We start from the raw sequence: 22,289 nt of genomic DNA on the forward strand, positions 1-22,289 counted from the left end.
GCTGGGTGTTAGCAGATCTGGGGCCCAAAATAATGTTAGTGGCCTGGTAGGAGTGCAGGAGTATGAGGCCCAGATTGTGGAGTGTGAAGGGATGGGTTGTGAAGGCCCATTGGATGGTAATATTGATTTGAGGCAAAGTAGTTCAGAGGCCCAAAGAAATAGAGGTGGGCTGGCAGGAGTGGAGGAGAATGAGGCCCAGATTGCGGCATGTGAAGGGATGGGCTGCGAAGGCCCAGCGGTTGATAAGAGACAGAGCCCAGGTCTGTGTAGGAAACCCAAGTGGAGGAATCAGTTTGCTAAGCCTTGTGTAGGCCCATTTGCAATTCGAAAACAAGTTGGGCTTAAATTTCAGCAGGCCAGAGGGAGATTTATGAGGTCTTCAAATCTAGGGAGAGGGCTCAGTTGGTATAAGTTAACAGAGGAGATTAAAAAGAAACTATCACAGATTCTAAACACCGTGAGAGAAGGCTACAAGGTAGCGAAGGAAGCCAAGAGGAGTAATAGAGAATCGGAGCTTTTGTCGGAAGAAGATAGCCAGAGATATCATAAACAATACCGCGGAGATGGACCTGAGGTAAGTAGAATCTGGGGTGCAACGAACGAAGCTAGAGTTGATTCCGGAAATACTTCTAAGAGGTACTTCGAACTTCGACTAGCCGGCAGAGCAGAGAGGGAAGGAGGGCAGTATCAGGTGGTTAGTGTTGGAGAGTGTTGGAAAATCCGGAATCTTACATCAGATTCGATAGGCGATAAAGAGGAGAAGAACAGCGAAGGACGCGAAGATCCAGAAAAGTTTAAGATAAATGATAGACATTCAACAGGCTCCCTTCTTTTAAACACAGAAAAATGGGATAGATTGAGCAATTCTTCTTGGAACCTTCTGGGGTCGTTGCTTGATCCAGGGAACTTGAGTATGATGCATTTGGGGCAGGATAGTCGAGAAGAAATTTCTAGGGAAGGTAATTCAATCTCTTCAACGTCTCCTTTTGGTTTTATTCTCCTTCCTTCCTTGAACAACTCTTTGTTGGTCTTTTGTAAGGGTGTTGGTTGGGCATCCTGTTGTTTTTCTGTATGTCCTTGGTACTTTGTTAATAGGTCTCCGACTTCTGTAGTCTTGATCGATTCCCACCAAGTCAGTAAGTGTTCTCAAGATGAGGATAAGGTGCGGGAGATTAGTAGAGATGACTCTTGTCAACTTATATATATATATATATATATATATATATATGGGAAATGTTCAGCAACAAACATTTTGACAAAATATTTTTCAAAACATGGGTTAAAGGTTTTGGAATGGGCTGATTTTTAGTGAGGATGATCTCTATGATGAGGAGATCATCATCACCAAAAATTAGCCCATTCCAAAACTTCTAACCCCATCAAAAATGATTTACAAAAAATGGACGGTTCACGATTTTTCAACTTGTAAACTGGGGTTAGAAGTTTTGGAATGGGCTGATTTTTGGTGAGGATGATCTCCTCACCGTAGAGATCATCCTCACCAAAAATCGGCTCATTCCAAAACCTCTAACCCATGTTTTGAAAAATGTTTTGCCAAAATGTTTGTTGCTGAACGGGACCCTATATATATATATTGAGTTTTTGACGAGCTGAATCACCGTAAAATAGTTGGAAGGAAATGATCGAAATCTTCATGTTTTTACCATATTCCACTGATATTAAAGTGAAAAATGGTTTCAACGTCTCTCTCTATTCGAAGAAGATAACTGGTTTCATCTCTCTCTCTCTCTCTCTCTCTCTCTCTCTCTCTCTCTCTATGTTTGTCGTGAATGGGTCTCTACACTTCGTTGAGATCCTCTCCTGCTTCATTTCAGCAGACTTTCACTTCTTGGCTTCTCACAGCTCTCCCACTAACCCTTGTAGCTTTGGTTTTTATTCTTCAATGGATAAGAGGTCTCAACAACGATCCCACCATGCGTTGGCCTCCTAAAAAGCATGAGTTCCCTAGTATGGGAGGAAGCTCTCCTCCCACGAATCTCGTTCACTCCTCCGTTGTGTCGACTTTCTCAGTTGAGGCTCTTCCCCTTCATTTCCTTACTCCAGGATTGGAAGTTCAATTACGAGGTTGATCTGAAACCAAAGGTCATAAAATCATTTCTATCTCCAATTCGATTTGATTTCGGTTGATTAGTTATGATTTCTTGACATGTTTATTGCAGATTTGGAGTTGTTTATAAAATTATTATCAAGTTTATAAGTTTTGTTCATTTGATTACTTGTTTGCAACCTACATTATTCTGTAATCAAGATGTTGGATTATGTATTATTCAAATTTTTTTTTATCAGGAAAATTTCATATGTCCATTTTTAAGAGGAGATGCTACCGAAATTCCTATGGTATAATAAAATTTATAAATTTATTTAAATTAAAGTAATTATTTTAATATATTTATATATTTTAGTGTAATTATATATTTATAAGGGTATTTAGATCATTTTTTGTGTATTCTCGATGCATTATTAACATTAAGGGTATTCTGATCATTTTACCATAATACAGCAAAATCCAGCAGCTGTATTAAATAATAATTATCAAATTTTAGTAAACAGCACAACACTTTTACAAGATTTTATCAAACAAGCTTTTCAGTGTTTCAACTTCTTACAGGTGTTTCTGACAACTAATTCTAACAACAAAATCTGATAGCAAATTTTAGCAGGATTATCAAACGGGACCTAAAGGATTTTTCTAGAGTGTCCAACAACCCATGTACACATTTTTTTTAAGGGATTTTTACAAATTTCTTCCCAATTGCTCAGTGAGTTTGCTTGACCAGGAAACATCCACCATATAAACAGTCTAGACACAGAGCACAACACACACACTCAATAGCGGTGATAGTTTCTTCGATTCTTACCTTTCGATGATGAATGCAGCAGCAATACGTCACATCTCCAGGTGCACCATAAAACCACAGCATCCCATTGAAGAATCTCAGCAGACATGCTATTTGACACCATGGGAAATCGCCATGCTCTCTCCAAACTACATCCAAAGCAGTCTTCTCTTCATCAAACCCTCACCACCTTCACAAGATCAAGACCCCTTGACCGCCATTGCTGATCAACTCAAACACTCCCTCTCTCACACACTCACACACTCACACACTTGCACACTTCCCTGCTCTTACTGGCCACCTTGTAACCAAAAAGGGCCCTGATCCACCTTCCTACTCTGTCCTCTTGGACTGCACTGATGCTACTGGAGCCGAATTTATCCATGTCATTGCAGATGTAACAGTTGCCGATATCCTCTCCCCTATTGACTTACCCCCAATCATTTAATCATTATTTTCCATTAACAATGCCGTTAACCATGATGGCCACACCATACCTGTGCTCGCTGTACAGATGACGGAACTTGTGGACGGCTTCTTCATTGGCTGCTCTATGAATCACGCAGTAGCCAATGGCAGCTCTTTCTGGAATTTCTTCAATATATGGTCTGAGATTTGTAGAACAGCAAAAGAAAATGCCGTGTGCATCTCATGTCCACGCATCACAAAACACTGGTTTCCTGATGGTCATGGACCCATCATCAATCTCCCTTTCTCACACCACGATGAATTCATCGTGAGATACGAGCCACTGCCACTAAGGGTGAGATTCTTCAATTTCTCATCTGAATCCATCGCACGACCCAAACAGAAGGCGAACACAGAGTGCAACACCAATAAGATTTCTTCATTCCAAGCTTTGATAGCACTGGTCTGGAGATCAGTGACACGGGCACGTCATTTACCTGCCGATCAGAAAACAAATTGTAGGCTCGCCGTCAACAACCAATCGAGATTGGACCCTCCATTGTCCAGGGATTACTTTGTAAACTGCATTCAAACGGTGAGTGGGACAACTTCAGCTGGGGAACTACTCAGCAACAATCTTGGGTGGTCTGCCTGGTTACTGCATCAGGCCATAGCTGGCCACACCGACAGTAAGATACGCAAGTGGCTAGAAGCATGGATGAAGGATCCCTTGATTTACCAGTTTGAACGATTCTTTGATAAGTACAGTTCGATGATAGGGAGTTCACCCAGATTCGATGTGTACAGTAACGACTTTGGATGGGGAAAGGCTGTAGCTGTTCGAAGAGGGTATGGAAACAGAACCGATGGGAAGGTGACCTCCTACCCAGGTCGTGAAGGAGGAGGAAGCGTGGAATTGGAGGTGTGTCTTCCACACCTGTCAATGAGTGCACTTGAGTTGGATACCGAGTTCATGGATGTTGTCTCCTCTGCAACCCCAAGTGCATAGGTTCCTATGATTCCAACTCATCCTGTACTCCAGCACTTAATGTTCAACAGCACTCTTTTGGTCCCATCAAATAGTAAATTTTGAGAGCTTGTGCTTGTTGGAAAAATCTGCATTTCTATGCAGATTTTTGTGATCAAGTAGGGATATTTGAGCTACGATTCAAGTGGGTCCCATTACTTTTTTGTAGTTGGACCACTTGGAAACTTATTCATCTCATTGAAGAGAATAGTTTCATGTTTTAAGTTGTCAAAAATTCATTATGGGTGAATGACAAATCAGCTCCAAAGAACCCCTATTAGCCATGGTTTGTTGTATGTGGTTTATAAGATTATTGAGTTTATAAGAGAAACTCTTTAGTCCCACATCGGATAGGAATAAGAAAATTGTCTAGTTCTTATATAGAACTTCTTATATCACTTAAGTGTATATGAGAGAGAGACTTGGATAAGCCCACGCACGCGCACAAGGGGCCCATGGGCTCAAGAAGGATTTAATCCATTGGTCCAAAATATCCTTAATGCGTATGCGGGCACACGATGCGCGCGACGGGCCCTTTTGCTAAATTCCGTATTGGGCTTGGGCTGGGCTCAAAATCCGTACCCGTACCCCTCACCGTCCATTTAATTTTAAGGGACACACATGCACCTGTCCTTTTCTAAGAGACACTTGCACATTCCTTTTCCTAAGAGACACCTTGTCTCTTAAATTTCTATAAATAGGTCATCTCGACCTCAGTTTTATTCACTCAAAAATTTTCTCTTCTTTGCTGTTTAAACGTGCAAGCATTCTGTTTTCCTTCTGCATTCTTTGAGAGTATAAACAGTAGCGTTCGGTTCGCTAGACGTGTAGATTGTAGTGCTGCCTCTACACGTGTGATCGTTGTATCCTGGGAGACAATTGTTCATTGATCCGTGTGCACCAAGTTGCGGGAACAAAATTGTCTTAAGGACATTGTGTTCAACACAAGCCTCGGTCAAACTTTCTTTTTGTTCATTCTCGGGTATCTACCGCTTCAAATATTCAACAGTGCTTACTTCAAGAATTTAGAATGGAGAAAACATTTTTACATTTTTATAGTCACATCCTCTCTCCTCTCAAAATGCCAATACATACAACATCATCATCATAGCCGTATTCCTACAGGCAATTCATTAATGTAAAAGGTAATCTGCAAACATATAAAAAGCTTCATACAATTCTTCTAAAAATCTAATGTGGCACAATCAAATGAGCCCAACACCCATTCGGTTGTCATTGGTAGCGAAATTGGCTGAGAGATCATTTGGTCCCTCATGTTATCAGTCAACCAACAGCCATTCAGTTGTACCAACTGACAGATGGGGGCTTTTCCTTGTGAACTCCAAGCCAAAGGTCCTTTTGAATCCATCACCACCTCCTTTCTGGAGGCGAAATACTTGGCTACCTATGTGTGTGGCACCAAGGGCACCTAATAGTGTTGTCGTTTGTAGCCCCAAATGTGTGTGGTGAGAACATAAGTTTGGTGAGGACGGTGACTCGGTGACCTTGAAGAAACGATTGGGTACCAACGTGACCTAAGCAGTCACACCAAAAGTGTGGACCCTGTGTCATCCCATTTTGGCACCATTAACAGTGGTATCTTTGGGGTATTTCTCTCTCTCAATCCTCACAACTGTTTCATCCCAAGAGTGTCCTCAATAAAGTTGCATTGCATATTTTCTACCTAAACCCCATGATTCCTAAAACCTATAGTTTCTTAGGTATTCATCCATTTGCACCATATGCAAATAGCATTCACTAGATTGGAGGTAACTGGTTAATTCTTAAATTATTGGAACAAAAATTATGAAAAAGAGTTGATCACCGCAGCAAACCAATAAAGACTAAAAACTCCCTCTTCTTTTCTTTTCTTTTTTGATAAATAAAGATGGAAAATTATATCAATAGGGGAAGTTGAGATGGCTATCCCAAAAGGGAGTACAAACAACCAACACCAAAACCGAAAACCCAAGCACAAAACCAGGGAAAAAAAAACTCGCTCTTCCTCTCCACCAACTGTTCTGATCCTACTTACAAATTTGCATACAAGTCCTCAATATTGTCAATATATTCACTCAAGAATTTTTTTTCTTGATACCCACCAAACTAACTCTTTAGGGATTGGATCACATGCTTTTTCTTTGTAAATGAAATTCATGTTAGAATCTTCCTCTAAGTGAGAAGATGGAAAAACAAACTGGTTCTCCGATATCTTAGTTAATTACCTTGACATTTTCTCAGTCAGTCAACTCATTATTTCATAGAGACATAAATCAGCCCAAGACAATTAGTGTAATCTTGGATTTCATCCTTGTTCTTATAATCTGGTAGCATAGTACTGCTCCATCCATTTGGCATTTTCAAATTATCCAATATCTTGTTAAAAAATTTAGTTAACCAATATTACACAGTTTCTCCCACACACTTCACCAGATCTCTATTGACATAATCTGGTACCAAAATCTTTCCTTCAACCTAAGCTAAAGCTTCTGTTGTAACCATAATCCTAAAACAGTTTGTGAAAAAAAATATGACCAAAAAAAATCAATATAAGTTTGACCAAACGAATAATTTTGGATTATTGAATATTTGAAGCGGTAGATACCCGAGAATGAACAAAAAGAAAGTTTGACCGAGGCTTGTGTTGAACACAATGTCCTTAAGACAATTTTAAGTTTAAATTTTTTTTTAAACACACAAAAAAAATCCAACACACAAAAAAAAATATTAAGTTTCACCATCACAAACTCTTAATGTATAATCAATATAAACTTGTGTAGGCTCATATGACCATGTAAAACTATTACAGATGAATCGCTTCCCAGACACAGATTTGTGAACAAGCTTAAATCTGAGCAGAAACACACAAAAATGTCTACTTAAAAGAAGTTATAGAGGCTTATAAATTGTGCGCCTTTTTTTCCCCCAAGAAATGTAAGGGTCGAACCATGTTTCTAATAAAAAAACAAAAATAGCACTAGGTGGAAACATTGATATTTCAGTGGCTGAAGGCTTAACAATGTAAAGAAAAGAAAGCAGAAAACAAACTACTAGACAAAGAACCTGAATAGCTACTCGGGTGGGTTACTTGAACTAACTGTCATTCCCAACAACATCAACATCCCTCTTCAAGAGGGTCATTTCCTGTAGACATACAAAAGATGAGGAAATGGTTGTCAAGAAGAATTCACTAAAAGGAAAGAAATGTATCTGTACTCACAAATGCTTCAAGAGAAAAACGAAATAACCTTCACAAGGTTGTTTGGATGAGTTGCTAAGACATGATTTGTTGAGAATCGGCATTCAAGGAAAAATCGTACTGGTCATAAAATAATCGAGCTTATAAAACTCAGAACAGAGGAACCACCATTTCACAGGACTTGGTTCAATTGTTTCTCCAGCAAATCGTTATCCCCAAGCTTCCATAATGTCAACAGCGTGTCAACACTAAGCTCATTGATATCAACCACAATTTCATCAGCCAGTTTGGCTTGCATTGGAACTATGCTTTCTAGGAATCAATAATATGATAAACAGGCATTTATGCTCTCTGCTTAGATTATGTTTTTCCTCATCTATCATTATCCGTTTCACAGGATATGGTATGATCCTCGTCTATCTTTTCCTCTTTTTTGTGGGTGGCATTGGCATGGCAGTTTCCACTTCTCTAGGAACCCTATATTTCACACCCGGAGTGGATTTACAGTGAGAGGTCCTATTGCCAGATGGCGCCCACCCATAGCACACTTCTTGTCGTCCAACATGGCGGTACGAATTCACCTCCTGGTCTACCTGTTGGCAATATCGGGCTTGGGCGTTATCTTCCCCAATCTTGGTGTACCAACTGTCATCAATGTCCCCCGTGTGATCGTGCACGTTCCTGGTGACCAACAGCACGATCTTCCTCTTCGTACACAAGGCTACATCGGCTGAGAAACCATTATGGGAAGAACCCCATCATTCACCATATCAGCAGATTTTGCCTTGCCACATGGCATGCTGATTTGAACACCACGTCATCACAACTTTGCTTTGTATCTTGAGCCCAACCTACAGTAGGTCATTGCATTGGAAAAAGTAACTCTCAACCAAGAAAACCCAAGGGACTGAGTACACACCAGACACTAACCAAAGTGCTGAAAACTCACCCAAACTAATATGAGCAACATCAATATTTTTAGTAGTGTCTGTCTCCCACTGTTTCAAACAACACAAGGGGTCTGCTTGACAGAGCACCTACTTCACAAATTTAAATCTTACCGCTTCGAATGGGGACCACCACTTTGGCCTGGAGAAACTTCCAATGATCTCTCACTTGTGGCCATCCCATCACCTCATCTACAGAGGCCACTAGAAGAAAACAAAACAAAACAAAGCAATGCCATCTAATACACATGGGAAAATTTCGACACTGAGACAACTTGAAGAGGGATGCCAAAACCACTACAATTTTCAACGTTGAATTTCATTATTGGTGAACATGAATCCCCCAACACAGACATCTTAGCATCAAAGGAGAAAGAGCAACCAAATCCCTCAGAATCACACCTATGGTCGTCTCAACTGCATGAAGGTAATCCAGAACAAAACAGGTAGGACTTAAGAGTAAGACGGCCTCTATGGAAACTATGTCACTACTCCATCATTACTTAACCACCATAACTCTCCTCCAGTATTTCTTAGATTCCTCTTGTTTAGTGTACGTTACAAGAACTATTGGTGCCATAAGTTCAAATCCCAAATTTTACATATAGGAATGAGATTCATCCATGGATATTGCTATTATGACCCCAAGTGTTTGGTTCTTCAACAAAAGTTCAATTTCATCATAATTCAACGAAACCCACCAAAAAGGCGGAGCTTGAAGTTAAATTTATAGATTTTGGTTAAAATCCACTATGCATAATTGTATTCGATCCACTGATTTCGAATGCAAAACTCGAACCAGATGAAAAATAAACTGAAATTAAAAATCCAAACCCTATAGTCCTAGAACTAGAACCCATCTCAGCTCAAAATCAAATCGTGAACTTTATTTGACAAAAAAGGGTGTAAACGAATCCGGGGAAAAAAAACCTCACGAAAACAAAATACAAAACCTAACGAAAACCCAAGCACAAATCCCTATTTAACAAGAAAAAACGGTAGACCGAAAGCAATGTCGAAGCTTAAAGAAGGGGGACAAATGGCGCTAAAACCGTGAAAATAGAGAAGAAGGCCTTCTTCGCTCTTCAAATCTTCATGTACAAAATACAGACAGACACCAGAGAGCGAAATTTGGGATATCTCCTTGGTACTCCACGTCCACGTGTAATCCAAAAGAAGAGGATTCTACTTCTACCGAAATTTAAATTTTGTAGCGAGGTAACCGCTTCAAAGTTTTTAAAGAAAGAGAGGCTCTTTATTTTGAAGAGTTACTATTGCCACAGGAATGTTTACTAACGCCACACCTACTGTCTGCAATTCTGAAGAGTTGTCTTATTTATTGTTTGGGGTATTAATAAAACACATCGAATTCCTAATCAAGCCGTTTTATTTATGACACGCGACCTGATGAATTTAATCTCCAATTGAAAAGTGCCATGTAGACATAATATGTTAGGCACTACTTACTCATTAGCGATTTCTTTATTTTACTGATTAGTCATTAATAAAAATAGAGAGATTATATTGTCATACTAAGTTTTGCTAATGCCACCTCAATTTATATGTAAATCACTAAATTAGCACACATTTTGGGATGGCATTAGCAAAAGTTGGTGTGACAATAGAAGCTCTCTAAAAATAAGGCATGTTATATTGACATTAGGGGTGCAACTTGGTTTGGTTTGATTCGATTTAAGGCCAAATCATAATCAAACCAACATAGGTTGATTCCATGAAATAAGAATAGAACCAAATCCAATTGCCTATAAAATCAAACCGAACTAAGATCTGCTTTGTATGGTTGGGTTGGTTTGGTTTGGTTTGGTTTGGTTTTATGGGTTGTTAATATCCTATAAACCTGTGTGGAAGCAATATATTTTTAATGAAAATAATAATAATGAATTCAAAATTTCATTTAATAAGTCATTAATCTATGTCCTGATTCCTAAAAGTAATAAGTCATTAAGGGTTTGTGACTTAAGGGTTCGATTCTTAGTTTGATTCGATCATGTTCAAGCCTTGAACTAAGAAATGAACCAAATAGATTGGTTATCCATTTTCTTAACCTAGAACCGATTAGCAACTTGTTCCAAACAAAACTTCCCACAGTCATCGGTTTGGTTCTCAGTTTGAATCGAACCAAGCTGCACCCCTAATTGACAAACCACGTTTTATTAAGGGCACCTTCACTTAGTCTCATCCCTTTCTTCTTCTTTTACCCTAAACTAACCAACCATCAAAATTGTCTAAAGACATCAATCTCATTGAAAAATGCTCCATTTTGTCAGAAAACTACTCCAAATGGTGGAAAACCTTCCACCACATATTGAATCTTCAATGGTGAACTATTAAATCCTTTAAAAAAAATTAATTCCTGGTTGAGTTGGATTTCTCAACCATAGTTCCAATGGATCTCATAAATGTCTCTCACTTTTGCGTTTAAGCTTAATATAATCATTGATCATTTTGGTCAAAAACTAATAAAATTGCAACAGGGGACTATAATCCTTATAATCAAGCAAGTTGGTTTTCAAAATTTAAAAAAACATCTTTTTTTCACGGAAATAAATGTATGGTGTCGTGATATTTACACGATGAAATAGACTAAAAGGTGGCAATTATGATGGTTGCGAACTTGCGGGCGTGATAATGGTGATTGTCTACTAACAATTATGGGAACGAAGAAAAGTTGCTACCACGCATCCTTACGAAGGAATAACAATAATGAGATGAGATTGAGCAATCCAATGATGAGAAAGCTTCTCCCGATCTAGGTAAGTATGTTAAGGGTGGGAGAAGATGAGTCTCAAGAGTTCAATGCTTAGTGTATGAAGGGAGATAGACTGGTATCATCCCGATTTAAGACAAGGAAGTTCACATGCTCACGCATGTTTGTTGACAAAGGTGCGGTTGACCTAATCTAACTTAATACCTCTCTATCAAAATGGTTAGACTAATAAACTAGTTAACTAGTTGATGTAGGTAATGTAAGCAAGATATGCGAAGTACCAACAAAGTGTGCACCTACATCATACAAATATATGGTATGAGCAAACTCTAGAAGATCTAGTTTGTTGCAATTAGTTTGGTGTAAGTTTGATGTCTTCCCATTTGAGAGGGAAAAACCTTTGAAGAGGAACCCTCCCCCTTTACAAGACATGCAGCACTTTCACATTTTAATGAATATTTGGGATGCCCTTTTATGTTTTCTAATTGGTGACGTCCCCCTTGATCTTGATCTTTTCTCATCAATTAATGAAAAATGACTTAAAAATCTTTGATTTTTCTTTTGAAGACGGCCTTTAATCTGTTGGAAATAATGATGATGATGATGACAGTGATGAGATGATAATGATGGTAATGGTGGAAATGATGACGATGGTGAGCGTATTGATGTCATTTTATTTCATTTATAAGAGAAGACCAAGGTCAAAGGTGGCATATCATTTATTTAGAAAAAATAGGGAAGTATCTCAAGTAATTCAAAAAATGTAGAGGGACATGTATTTATTTTGCAAAAATAAGGGAAGCAGTTGAGAGTTCCTTCTAAATTCTCAAAGCCGGAGAGAGGGTAAAAAATTTGAAGTGACGGGCCCCCCTCAAAGTTTTGATTCCTTTTAGGTGACACCCTTGACACTTCAATGAATATTTCGGATACCTTACGTTTTAAATTGAGAAAATTACTTAATAGACCCTGTAGAGGGTTTTTTTTTTCTAAATAATCTTTTACATTTGGGAGTAGCTTGAAAGTCCATTTAATAAATTTTTTATATCTAAATAACCTCTCAACCTCATGCTCCTTATAATATTTTTTAAGTACCCAATTACCCTTTTTCTCATCCTCTTTACATAATTAGGTTTTTCAAAGGCAGTTGCAATTATTTTCAATATGTTTTACCGTGAATGATGAATGGATAATGATATACTCCTAATTTTGAATATTTAGATGTATGTTTTGATTTATTTTGATGATTTGTAACAAAAAATAACGAACGAAGTTGAAATTCTAACATTTTTTTAAGATTTCGTCATAACTTTTTATTCAAATATCCATTTCATAATTATAATGTATTACAATGTCGAGTTCACCACTTTTTATTGTTGAGTATTTCAATTTTTTTTATTGTCGAGTTCAACAATTTTAACATAGAATTCAATATTTTTTTATTGTCGAGATCAATAATTTTAGTGTCAAGTTCCACATTTTTTATTATCAAGCTCACCACATTTTAATGTTGATATCAATAATAATAAACATCGATCTCGATGATAGAATCATTAAACTTGACAAGAAAAAATGTTGAACTCAACAATAAAAAGTGGTAAACTCAATAATCTAAATGTGATTAAGATCTTTCTTTTTACTTTTTCTTTTTTTCAATTTTGTGATCTCAACATTGGATAGATACTTTTGAAATACTAAAAATGCATATATGATAGTTGCAAAATTGAAGATCAAATTAAAAGTTATGAGAAAACCTTCAAAAAATGGCAGAATTCAAATTTCGTTTGTCATTTTTTTGATATAAACCATCAGAAAAAAAAAAAATTTTGAAAACACATTTAAATGCTCAAAATTAAGAGTGTATCATTCTCTATTTGTCATTCATCATAAAAAATCATCGAAAATAATTGTAATCATCGTTGAAAGAGACCTAAGAGTGTGAAGAAGACGAGAAACTGATAGTTTGGATACTCTGAAATGTTATAAGGAGAGATGAGATTGAGCAATCATTTAAATATAAAAAAAAATTAGTAAAAATTTAAGACACTATTTAAAAAGAAACCCCTCTCAGAGAATCTATTAACTAATTTTCCCTTTTAGATTGGTAACATGCTGGTGGTCACATAAAAGTGAGGTTACTCCTAAATATTGAAGTGGACTGGTCGCTTCAAAGTCGGACTAGTTGAGAGCTGCTTTTGGTTCATGAATTTCTTTAGATGGTCGTGAAAGAGTGGTTGAAACAATAAAGCAAACCAATGAGTGATCCCACCAAGAAAAAGGAGTGAAAAAGCAACCAAAAAAAAAAAAAAAACACTGAAAATCAGAATGCAGGCAACCACCTTCTTGTTTACTTTTACGGTTTGGACTATACATGAGGACAAGTTGCGGAAAGCTTGAATAGGAATCCATACAAGAAGAGGTAGGTAAGGACAAGGTGTTAGTACAACTTTGTATTTTATCAAACCCCATTCCCCACTTATAGTACCTCTCCCAACACCCTATACGCTATTCGAGATATTTGAAGTTTGCCCATGGGTTTTGGTTAAAACTAGTCATTGGGACCCTAAAGTAATCAATATTATAATCAAAGCTTTATTCTAAATATTTAAATTTTGCTATATGAATTTTTTTTTTTTCTTATCTAGATTTCTATATTATTGAAAGACTATTCTTTATTTAACCTCGAGGGTTGGCTTAATGGCAATTTTGATACCCAATATGAGCATTAATTCTTAAGGGTCACGAGGATGTACCCTCAGTTACCCAGGGCATGTGATGTGTGGACATTACACATGCTTGGGGAAGGACCCACACACCTTGGCCTAGCCTTTGACTCTTTCGAGTCCCATTAGTCAGATGTAAGTTCAAATACCCCTATCATCACAACAACAAAAAAAGAATAGTTTATTTTTATTTTTATTTTACCATATTCGTTCACATTATTTTATGTTTGCATCTCAATTTTTTTTTCTTTTAAGTTCTTAACTTAAATATTTAGTTTAATTAAAATTATTCTTGATTTTCACCTAATTTATCCAAATCAACTCAAATAAATTTCTCTTAATTTATTATCTAAAGAATTATTGCTATATTTTTCAAATACATTCATTTCTAGTTCCATGTAAATGGAACTAGACAAATCCCCTTATCGGTGATTTGTTACACTGAGATATAGTAAAGCAAACTAAACTCTCATATCGATATTAAGAAAAGGGTTTAAATAAATTAAATCATCAGACATCAAAAAAAAAAATTGGAAGTAAAGTTTTGTTTTTTTGGTGGGTCCCACTCACCCCATGAATATGGGCACAAAATTTTCAGCTTTTTTCCTCTCTTTTTTTTATGTTAATTATTATATTGGTTGGTTGGTTGTTGAGTTGTTCCACTTCTAACAGACAACCTAATGATTCTAGGAACTGGTCTAGTGCTAATGACAATGTTTTAACTTCTAAGCAAGCTATTATACAGGATGAGATAATGAGAGTTGATCTAATAGTTCAGACTTCAGAGAGTTCAAATTATATCTTGATTGGAATTTCTTACCTAAATTTTGAATTTTTTACCTGGAACTCATAAAAAAAAACAATTAAAATAATGTCAGTCAGTCAATCAAATGTGGGCTCGTTCACTGGACCCGAAAATTGTGCCACGAGGAGGTGCAAAACGGACATGGAGTTGGATAAAGATCAAGTCCATGGAGTATAGGATCAAGAGTGTTGGGGGACATTATCACCTTCCACCATTCCACGTAATTAATATCTGCAAAGCTACATTATACATACTGACTTACAGACTACATGATAACCACACCCGCGCTTCCGAGGTCCATCCCATTTCCCATCAGAGCAACAACAACAGCCAAGCCAAACCTCTGCAAAATCTCATTGCACGTGCGTACCCCTCTCTCGTGGCAGATCCAACCGACACACTCACACTCATTTATCTCAATTGGTGTTCAAAGTTGAAACAGCTCTCCTTCCTCTCCAGTTTCTGGATTTTCTGCTTTTGCCTATTGGTGATGTTTTGATCCGTGAAGAGTAAGCTGTTAGTGCCAAACTACGCCAGGTGAGAACTGTAAACAACTCTTGTCAACTTTCTAATTAGATTTTGTGTTGTATTTCTATGTCATTGCACTTTTGATGTGCCATCTGATGATTTGTTCCTAATTTCTCCTATGTGTCTAATTTGAAGATTATGCAACTTCATCTCTTGATCTAGAGTTGATCATTATTTGATAATTGTCCTGTCCTGTAAATGGAATTCATGTTATATGGATCTTCTTGATCTTGAACACCAATTTTGAATTTGTGATGGATATGGTATTGGTGAAGATTCGAGATTCTGAGTCTAACCCTGATACCTATCATAGAGTGTTCCCAATTTAGTAACTTATGACATTATGCAATGGCAATGACTAGAGTGATTGTGCAGGACACTGTGTTTGACACTGAACTGACGTCGTGGTCCGCACAGAACCCATAGATGCTTTTCACTCGTATCTCGAGGAAAATGAGCATGGTTCTGAAACCTTATATGATAACAGCAAGACTTTTATGTATCTAAACTTTTTTTGTAAATTTCACTTAATTACACTTACTTTTGGCTTCTTCATTACTTGGATGATCACATTTACATCAATCTCTGTTCAACTTTAACATCAACTTTTGTTTTTCCCTTCACACCACTTGAAATGGATGGACATTGTATGTTCAATTATAATATAACATCTGCATAGTGTGAATTCCCACTCCAATCTTAGTCGGGACAATTTTCGACCCCATCATCTAAGAAGATGACCCATCATTCTTTATTCAGTACAAACATTGGGTTTAGCATAAATAGACCATTTCATGCTTACCTTGGTAACAAAGATCCGAACAGCAATCTGACTGATACTGCTAGACTGCATCAAAATTCACAGAAGTCATAAAAGATGTCTATTACATGCATAGAGGAACTACATGAAGAGTACTTCTCGTAACTGAATTCTTAATGTAGTTTTGAATTTTGATTAGTAGAAGTTCTCATACGTTGATGCCCTCAAGAAAATCCAAATGAAGTCATATTAGCCAACAGTTGTTTTCGATGCAGTTGAATATATCACTGTTTGAGTACTTCTTCTGAGCTTAGATAATCCAACTACATACAGTATCTAACCTGACCATCTTTGTCAAAAATAATTTCTTTGTTGCAGTTAATTTCTGCAAAGTTTCATCTGGTCTTCATGTGAAGTAAATGTGGATGTATGCTTCTCAGTTCTTACTCATTTGGTTGTTTAATCAACATTGAGATGGCTTATTTAGAGACTAAAGTAGTTTTCGACTTTCTTTTTCTGTACTTTTTTCTCATGAAGCTTTCCCTGTTTTATTTGAATAGCCAGAGTTAGCGAAAATCATGGACCACAAGTCATGGCTTTGGAGGAAAAAATCTTCAGAGAAGACAATTGCCGTAAGTGATAAAGTCAACCTCTCAGTAATTGGCAACGGTGAAGAGGTAACTGAAGCTCCTCGTACAATTATTCACACAATTTATATAAGAAAAATATGACAATTTTATTAATTATTCAATTCCATAACAGTACATTGTCATTTCACTAGGAATGGTCAAATATATGTAGGTGATTGTTAAATGGTGTGATCATAAAGAACTTATTGTTTCAAACAATACTCTTTGATAAGGCACAAAATGTTCTTAAACGGGCATTCTAAACCTGGTTCTAAACTTCCTGCTATGCAGAAGTAGATGCTAGCTTTTTGTAATTCAATCTAGCATAGGCATTTGTTAACTAATCACCCATAGTGGACTTTCACAAATGAAAGATGTTATAAGACCTATGGCTGGATATTGGCATAAATTCTTGAATCTTGAATTTTTTTCATTTCTCTATGGTTGGCTTCTACCTACTTTACGTACCATCATATTGTTGGCAAGTAGAAAGAAATCAGTTTTATGGACTTCTGCCAAAGGTGTGTATCATGATATGTTGGTTACTTCCATTAAGTCCAGGGGTAGAGCCAGGATTTTCTTGTAGTGGGGGCAAACTATGGTTAATAGTAAGGTTGAAGAGCTTGAAGATGAATGGTTTTGAGGAGAAAATTCAAAGGGTTCTTGTTTGAGTTTGAAGAAAAGGGTATTTAGGTCATTTCCAATTAATCTATGAGAGAAGAGAGGCAATGTGATATTCAAAAAATAGAGGGGGAGGGGGGAGCAAAAATTGGAGGGGGGTGAGGGAGTGGGGGCATAAGGGACATATCATTAGTTGAAAATATAGGGGTTATCTCAAATTAAAGCATAAATGCAAGGGTACCTAAAAGGCCTGTGTTATACACACCCCAATAATTAACTAGGGCACCCCAACAAATTGTTTTGATGACCAAGGCACCCCAGCTGATCAAAGCATCCTGTATTTTTATTTTTTTGTCGACATGTTCATGTTGTCATTGACCAAGCAATGTCAACATGAACATATCGACATAGGCCAAAAAATCTTTTGGAGGCATGTCGACATAGGTGGGGTGCTCTAATCATGTTAAAACTTAAGTTTTCAATAGTTCGTGGGCACCCCTAACTGCAGCCTACCTAAAATCATCCAAAAAAATTGAGTGGGGGCAATTGCCCCCACTGACTTCTTACTAGCTCCTCCCCTGATTAAGACCGTACAGTGGTGCACTCCTCCCTATAAGAACTTAATAGATCTCTTCTGCCAATATTCCTTTTGTCATCTTCTAACTAGCTGTATTGCTGAGACAGTTTTTAATCTAGTGTCAACATGAGCTCTTGTACATATTAACAAAATACAATTTAATGTGTCAGTATTTATTGTCGGGTCTTGGGAATGCAACACCTTTATCTTCTTGTAAGCGAATATTTGATAGGTTCTAAGTTGCTGATGTTTTCAGTAAACTTTTTATTTTACATTCCAAACACTATGCACTCAACTATATCTGTTAAGAGTTGACAGTAATGCTGTTTTAATTAAACAGACACTTGCGATAGAGAACACAGTCAGATTGGAGAGCTCCATGGAAAATCTAAATCAGAAGCTATCTTCTGCTCTCATGGAAAGCAATACGAAAGATGTTCCTACGATAAAACATATGAAAGTGGCAGAAAAAGCCCTTGCAGGTTATTTTCTTTTCCTATTTCTCCTTGATTCTTTCACATGCGAGCTTAAGCAAATTTGTTGTAATTTTCTGCCTATTAGTTTATCTCATTGATAAGTTACATTATATAGGCTGGGACAAGGCAGAAGCAGAAGCATTGCCTCTCAAGCAAGAATTAGCCGAAGCTTTACGGCAGAGAGTAGTGGCAGAAGAGAGGATATCCCACTTGGACGCAGCTCTAAAGGAATGTATGCAGCAGTTACGTTTTGTTCGAGAAGATCAGGAGCAGAGGATTCATGATGCAGTTATTAAAGCATCAAGAGAACATGAAAAGGCACAAATGGTTTTAGAGGAGAAGTTAGCAGAAACAAGTAAGAGGCTTGCCAAAGTAGATGTTGAGAATACTCATCTGAGGAAGACCCTTCAGGCCAAGGAGAATTTGATCGAAGACTTGAGTGAATGCAATTCTCAAACAGAAGCAGATTTAAATGCATTAATAGCAAGACTGGACTCCACCGAGAAATACAATGCTTCTTTGAAATATGAGCTTCGCATGCTTGAGAAAGAGCTTGAGATTCGGAATGAGGAGAGAGAATTTAACAGTCGATCGGCTGATGTATCACATAAACAACACTTAGAAAGTGTGAAGAAGATTGCAAAGTTAGAAACAGAATGTCATAGATTGCGTCTCTTGGTTCGAAAACGATTGCCAGGACCAGCTGCCTTGGCAAAAATGAAGAATGAAGTTGAGATGCTTGAAAGGGAACCAGATGAGATGTGGAGGAGGACAAAGTTGAATCCTCAAATTGATGGTTTGATTGTTAAGGACTTTGTGAAAGACAATTCACTTGACACCCCCAATAAGAGGATCAATTATCTAATTGAGCGCTTATGTGCTATGGAAGAAGAAAACAAGACGCTGAAAGAAGCACTATCCCATAGAAGCAATGGCCTCCAATCTCCACAGATCATGTGTGCACGCAAAGCTTCCAAATTATCAAAGGTTGAGGCTCAACTCGGAGATTTATCACATGGATTCATCCTTGCTTCAATATCTGAGGACGATGTCAATGAAGATGCTGAATCACAGTCTGCTTCTTTAATTTCAGAGATGGATCCTTTCAGAAATGCAAAACCAAGGGGGTCACCATTAAGCAAAACTGTTGGAGGTTCGGACATAAGTCTGATGGATGACTTTGTTGAGATGGAAAAAATAGCAATAGTTTCTATGGATAAATCTATTGGAAGTCCACACGTTTCTTCGGATGGAAGTACTACATTTTTGGGCCCCATGGAAACTGAATTGGGTATGTATCACTCAAGTCTGAATGAATCAATAAGCAAAATAATCGAGCTTCTTGAAGGAATTAATCAACCATCTTTAATGGATTATGGTAGCCAAGAAATCTTGTCAGGATATAATGGGAGTTCTGTAGCATATAAGAATCTGGCAACATCTACGGGCTACATGGTTCGTGTTTTTCAGTGGAAAAGTTCTGAACTCAATGCTGTTATAGAGAAATTCATTCACGCTTGTAATGATCTGTTGAACGGAAAAGCTGATCTTGGAATATTTGCCAGAGAACTGACTTCGGCTTTGGATTGGACGGTGAACCATTGTTTTTCAATTCAAGATGTTTCAAGCATGAAAGACACAATCAAGAAGCATTATGATTGGGATGAATCACAAAGTGAAAGTGAACTTGGAGTTGGAGTTCAAATGAACAGTTTGTTTTCAGAAGCAGAGAAAGAGAATTCACTAGGTGAACAGTCGTCATTTTTGCCCTCATATTCAAATAGCAAAATTTATTTATCTCAAATGGGGGAAATACAGTCTAATCTGAAAGAAGAAAATAAGGGATTAAAAGATGATCTAGAGAAAATGGAATCTGCAAAGAGGGATATGGAAGGGAAGCTTCAGTTAGCAACTAATAAGATTGAAGTCTTGATGATTCAACTCCAAGAATCAGAAAAAAACATTGTTGATTTACAAAAAGAACTAGAAGCTTTGAAAGAAACAAAGGTTGTGATTGAGGATCAAATTGAAAATCACAAGTTGCTTAACAAAGATCTTAATACCCAACTTACAGTTGCCAAAGTCGAATTAAATGAATCTCGCCAAAAAATTTCATCTATGGAAGCAGAGCTGGACGATAAAAGTAAAACTTGTCGAGAATTAGAGACAACATGCCTTGAACTACGGCTCCAGCTAGAAAGGTACATAATTGATTTCATTCATGAAAACTGAACTCAAGTTTTTTTCCTTCATCGATGAGATATCTTAGACTTCTAAATTATTTGATTCACAGTGTGACAAGTAAGGAAATTCCACGTCATGGTACAGATCATGAGGAAAGGCAACTTCAAACAGTAAGAGTCCCATCCTCTTTAATCAATTTTATTGGTGTGATGATTGAAACAAGTAGCAAGATAGAAGTTTTAATCTTTACTATCTAGTTTTATGTTATATACTTTCAAAATATGCAATTACATTGTTAGGAAATCCATGGTATTCTTTAGCAGTCTTTTTCTATAACTTGATACTATTATCTAGCATCATACCATAAACCAATTGTTGTTGTATTTAAAGGAAACTTATGTCTTTTTTAAGTAGAGTCATGATGAATGCACGCGGTTTTGGTACACGGCTGACGTGGCAAGGGCACAGAACTATAGATCTTTTTCTTCAGGATACACAAGAAAAAGATCTGCTGTTCTGTGCCCTTGCCATTTCATCCGCATACCAAAAACCCCGTGCATTCATCATTATTCTTTTAAGCAAGAAATTTATTACCCGCCAAAGAGAAGTAAGATCCTCTACTCCTTGGAGTCAAGTTTCAAACTCAACTCCTTCAGACACTTTTAACACCACATATGCCACTCATGTGACAGCTGTGACTAGACTGTATCTGTTAATGGGACACGTGGTATTGAAGTTCACCGAAGAAAAAGTTCAAAATATTATTATAAAACTGGTGGTGAGTGAGTTATTAAATTGTGCTTACAATCCAAATTGATCGAATAACTGTTGTTAATCATCTTTTCAGGGATGGGAGATCACGGCAGCTTCAGAAAAGTTGGCTGAGTGTCAGGAAACCATCTTAAACCTTGGTAAACAGTTGAAGGCATTGGCTTCACCAAGGGAGGCAGGCCTCTTAGACAAAGTTATCTCTATCACCCCTGCCATCACCACCAAGAACTCCAGCCGTCGCTCATCCTTACTTGATCAAATGTTAGCCGAGGATAATGCTGAAACCAATGATCTCAAATCCCCCAAGATGAAAGAAATTATATGCACTTCTCACCCTCAGAAACTTCCCTCCTATCCCTTAGACAACCCCAATGCTGCCTGTGGTGAATCAGTGAAGCCTCTCACGCATTTTGGAGGTTCAAACGAAACAAAACACAAAACTGATAATGCTGCAGGAGGAGCTCTGGCTAATGTGCCTCGAAAGAATCGTGGAGGTTTGCTAAGGAAGCTACTTATGAGAAAGAAGAAAGATAGTAATAATAAGATGTCTCTCCTTATGGTTGCATGACGACATGCACTGAAGAACTAATAAAAGAAAGAGCAGTGCTTATGGTTTGGTTTTGGTTTTGGTTGAGTTTTGTTGGTGGTGGCTTTGGCCTTTTTGTGAACATTTTTGAGAGTAAGACACTTGAGTAAACACATTAAATGAGTCTTATTGTTTGTGTGAGGGACTGCTGGTAGATGCGAATTAAGGGCATGTTTGGCAGGGTGTGTTGAGAAGATTCTCCTCGAAAGACTGCTTTTTATCGTGCATCATCCAGATCATTAGAGTTGAATGTTCCTTGAAATATTAATGTGAATGCCATTAATGTGAATTCTAATCAAAGACTAATCCTAAATATTTGACCGTCGACCATGGCAACATGGTAACTGAAAATACATTTGTAAGATACCACCTCTGCCAGCTGGGAAGAATTGTGTTCTAATGAACAGAACATGAGTAAAGAATCCAAGGATTAGTTGAGTACGGTACAGACTTAAAAGGAACATA

At 37.4% G+C, this 22,289-nt stretch overlaps 1 protein-coding gene and 1 pseudogene across 3 annotated transcripts; both read left to right on the forward strand.

Annotated features, from left to right (window-relative positions):
* Window positions 1–2,803: 2,803 nt before the first annotated feature.
* Window positions 2,804–4,335, forward strand: LOC147407118 (putative acetyltransferase At3g50280; annotated as a pseudogene).
* Window positions 4,336–14,881: 10,546 nt separating this feature from the next.
* LOC147407119 (filament-like plant protein 7) lies at window positions 14,882–22,185 on the forward strand. Of its 3 annotated transcripts, none has more exons than XM_086435513.1 (6): window positions 14,882–15,229; window positions 16,545–16,657; window positions 18,148–18,289; window positions 18,399–20,484; window positions 20,577–20,637; window positions 21,315–22,185. In XM_086435513.1, exons 2-6 carry the CDS (start codon window positions 16,559–16,561, stop codon window positions 21,804–21,806), a joined length of 2,880 nt encoding a protein of 959 aa, XP_086291639.1. In that variant the 5' UTR covers window positions 14,882–15,229; window positions 16,545–16,558; the 3' UTR covers window positions 21,807–22,185. The 3 variants fall into 3 exon arrangements, with proteins under 3 accessions (XP_086291639.1, XP_086291638.1, XP_086291640.1); XM_086435512.1 differs by having other exon boundaries at window positions 14,883–15,229; window positions 16,541–16,657; XM_086435514.1 differs by lacking the exon at window positions 14,882–15,229 and adding an exon at window positions 15,327–16,407 and having other exon boundaries at window positions 16,541–16,657.
* Window positions 22,186–22,289: the final 104 nt, after the last annotated feature.

Source organism: Akebia trifoliata, chromosome 3 (genome assembly GCF_017979445.1).
Source record: "Akebia trifoliata isolate Shusen 1 chromosome 3, ASM1797944v1, whole genome shotgun sequence".
In the NCBI taxonomy this organism is placed as follows: domain Eukaryota; kingdom Viridiplantae; phylum Streptophyta; class Magnoliopsida; order Ranunculales; family Lardizabalaceae; genus Akebia; species Akebia trifoliata.

What these genes read in the sequence shown, in the direction of transcription:
- LOC147407119 (XM_086435513.1), top strand. Translation starts at nt 16,559, where the DNA reads ATGGACCACAAGTCATGGCTTTGGAGGAAAAAATCTTCAGAGAAGACA. An exon ending in TAATTGGCAACGGTGAAGAG is followed by an intron (nt 16,658 to 18,147) that starts GTAACTGAAGCT and finishes TTAATTAAACAG; the next exon opens with ACACTTGCGATAGAGAACAC. An exon ending in GGCAGAAAAAGCCCTTGCAG is followed by an intron (nt 18,290 to 18,398) that starts GTTATTTTCTTT and finishes TACATTATATAG; the next exon opens with GCTGGGACAAGGCAGAAGCA.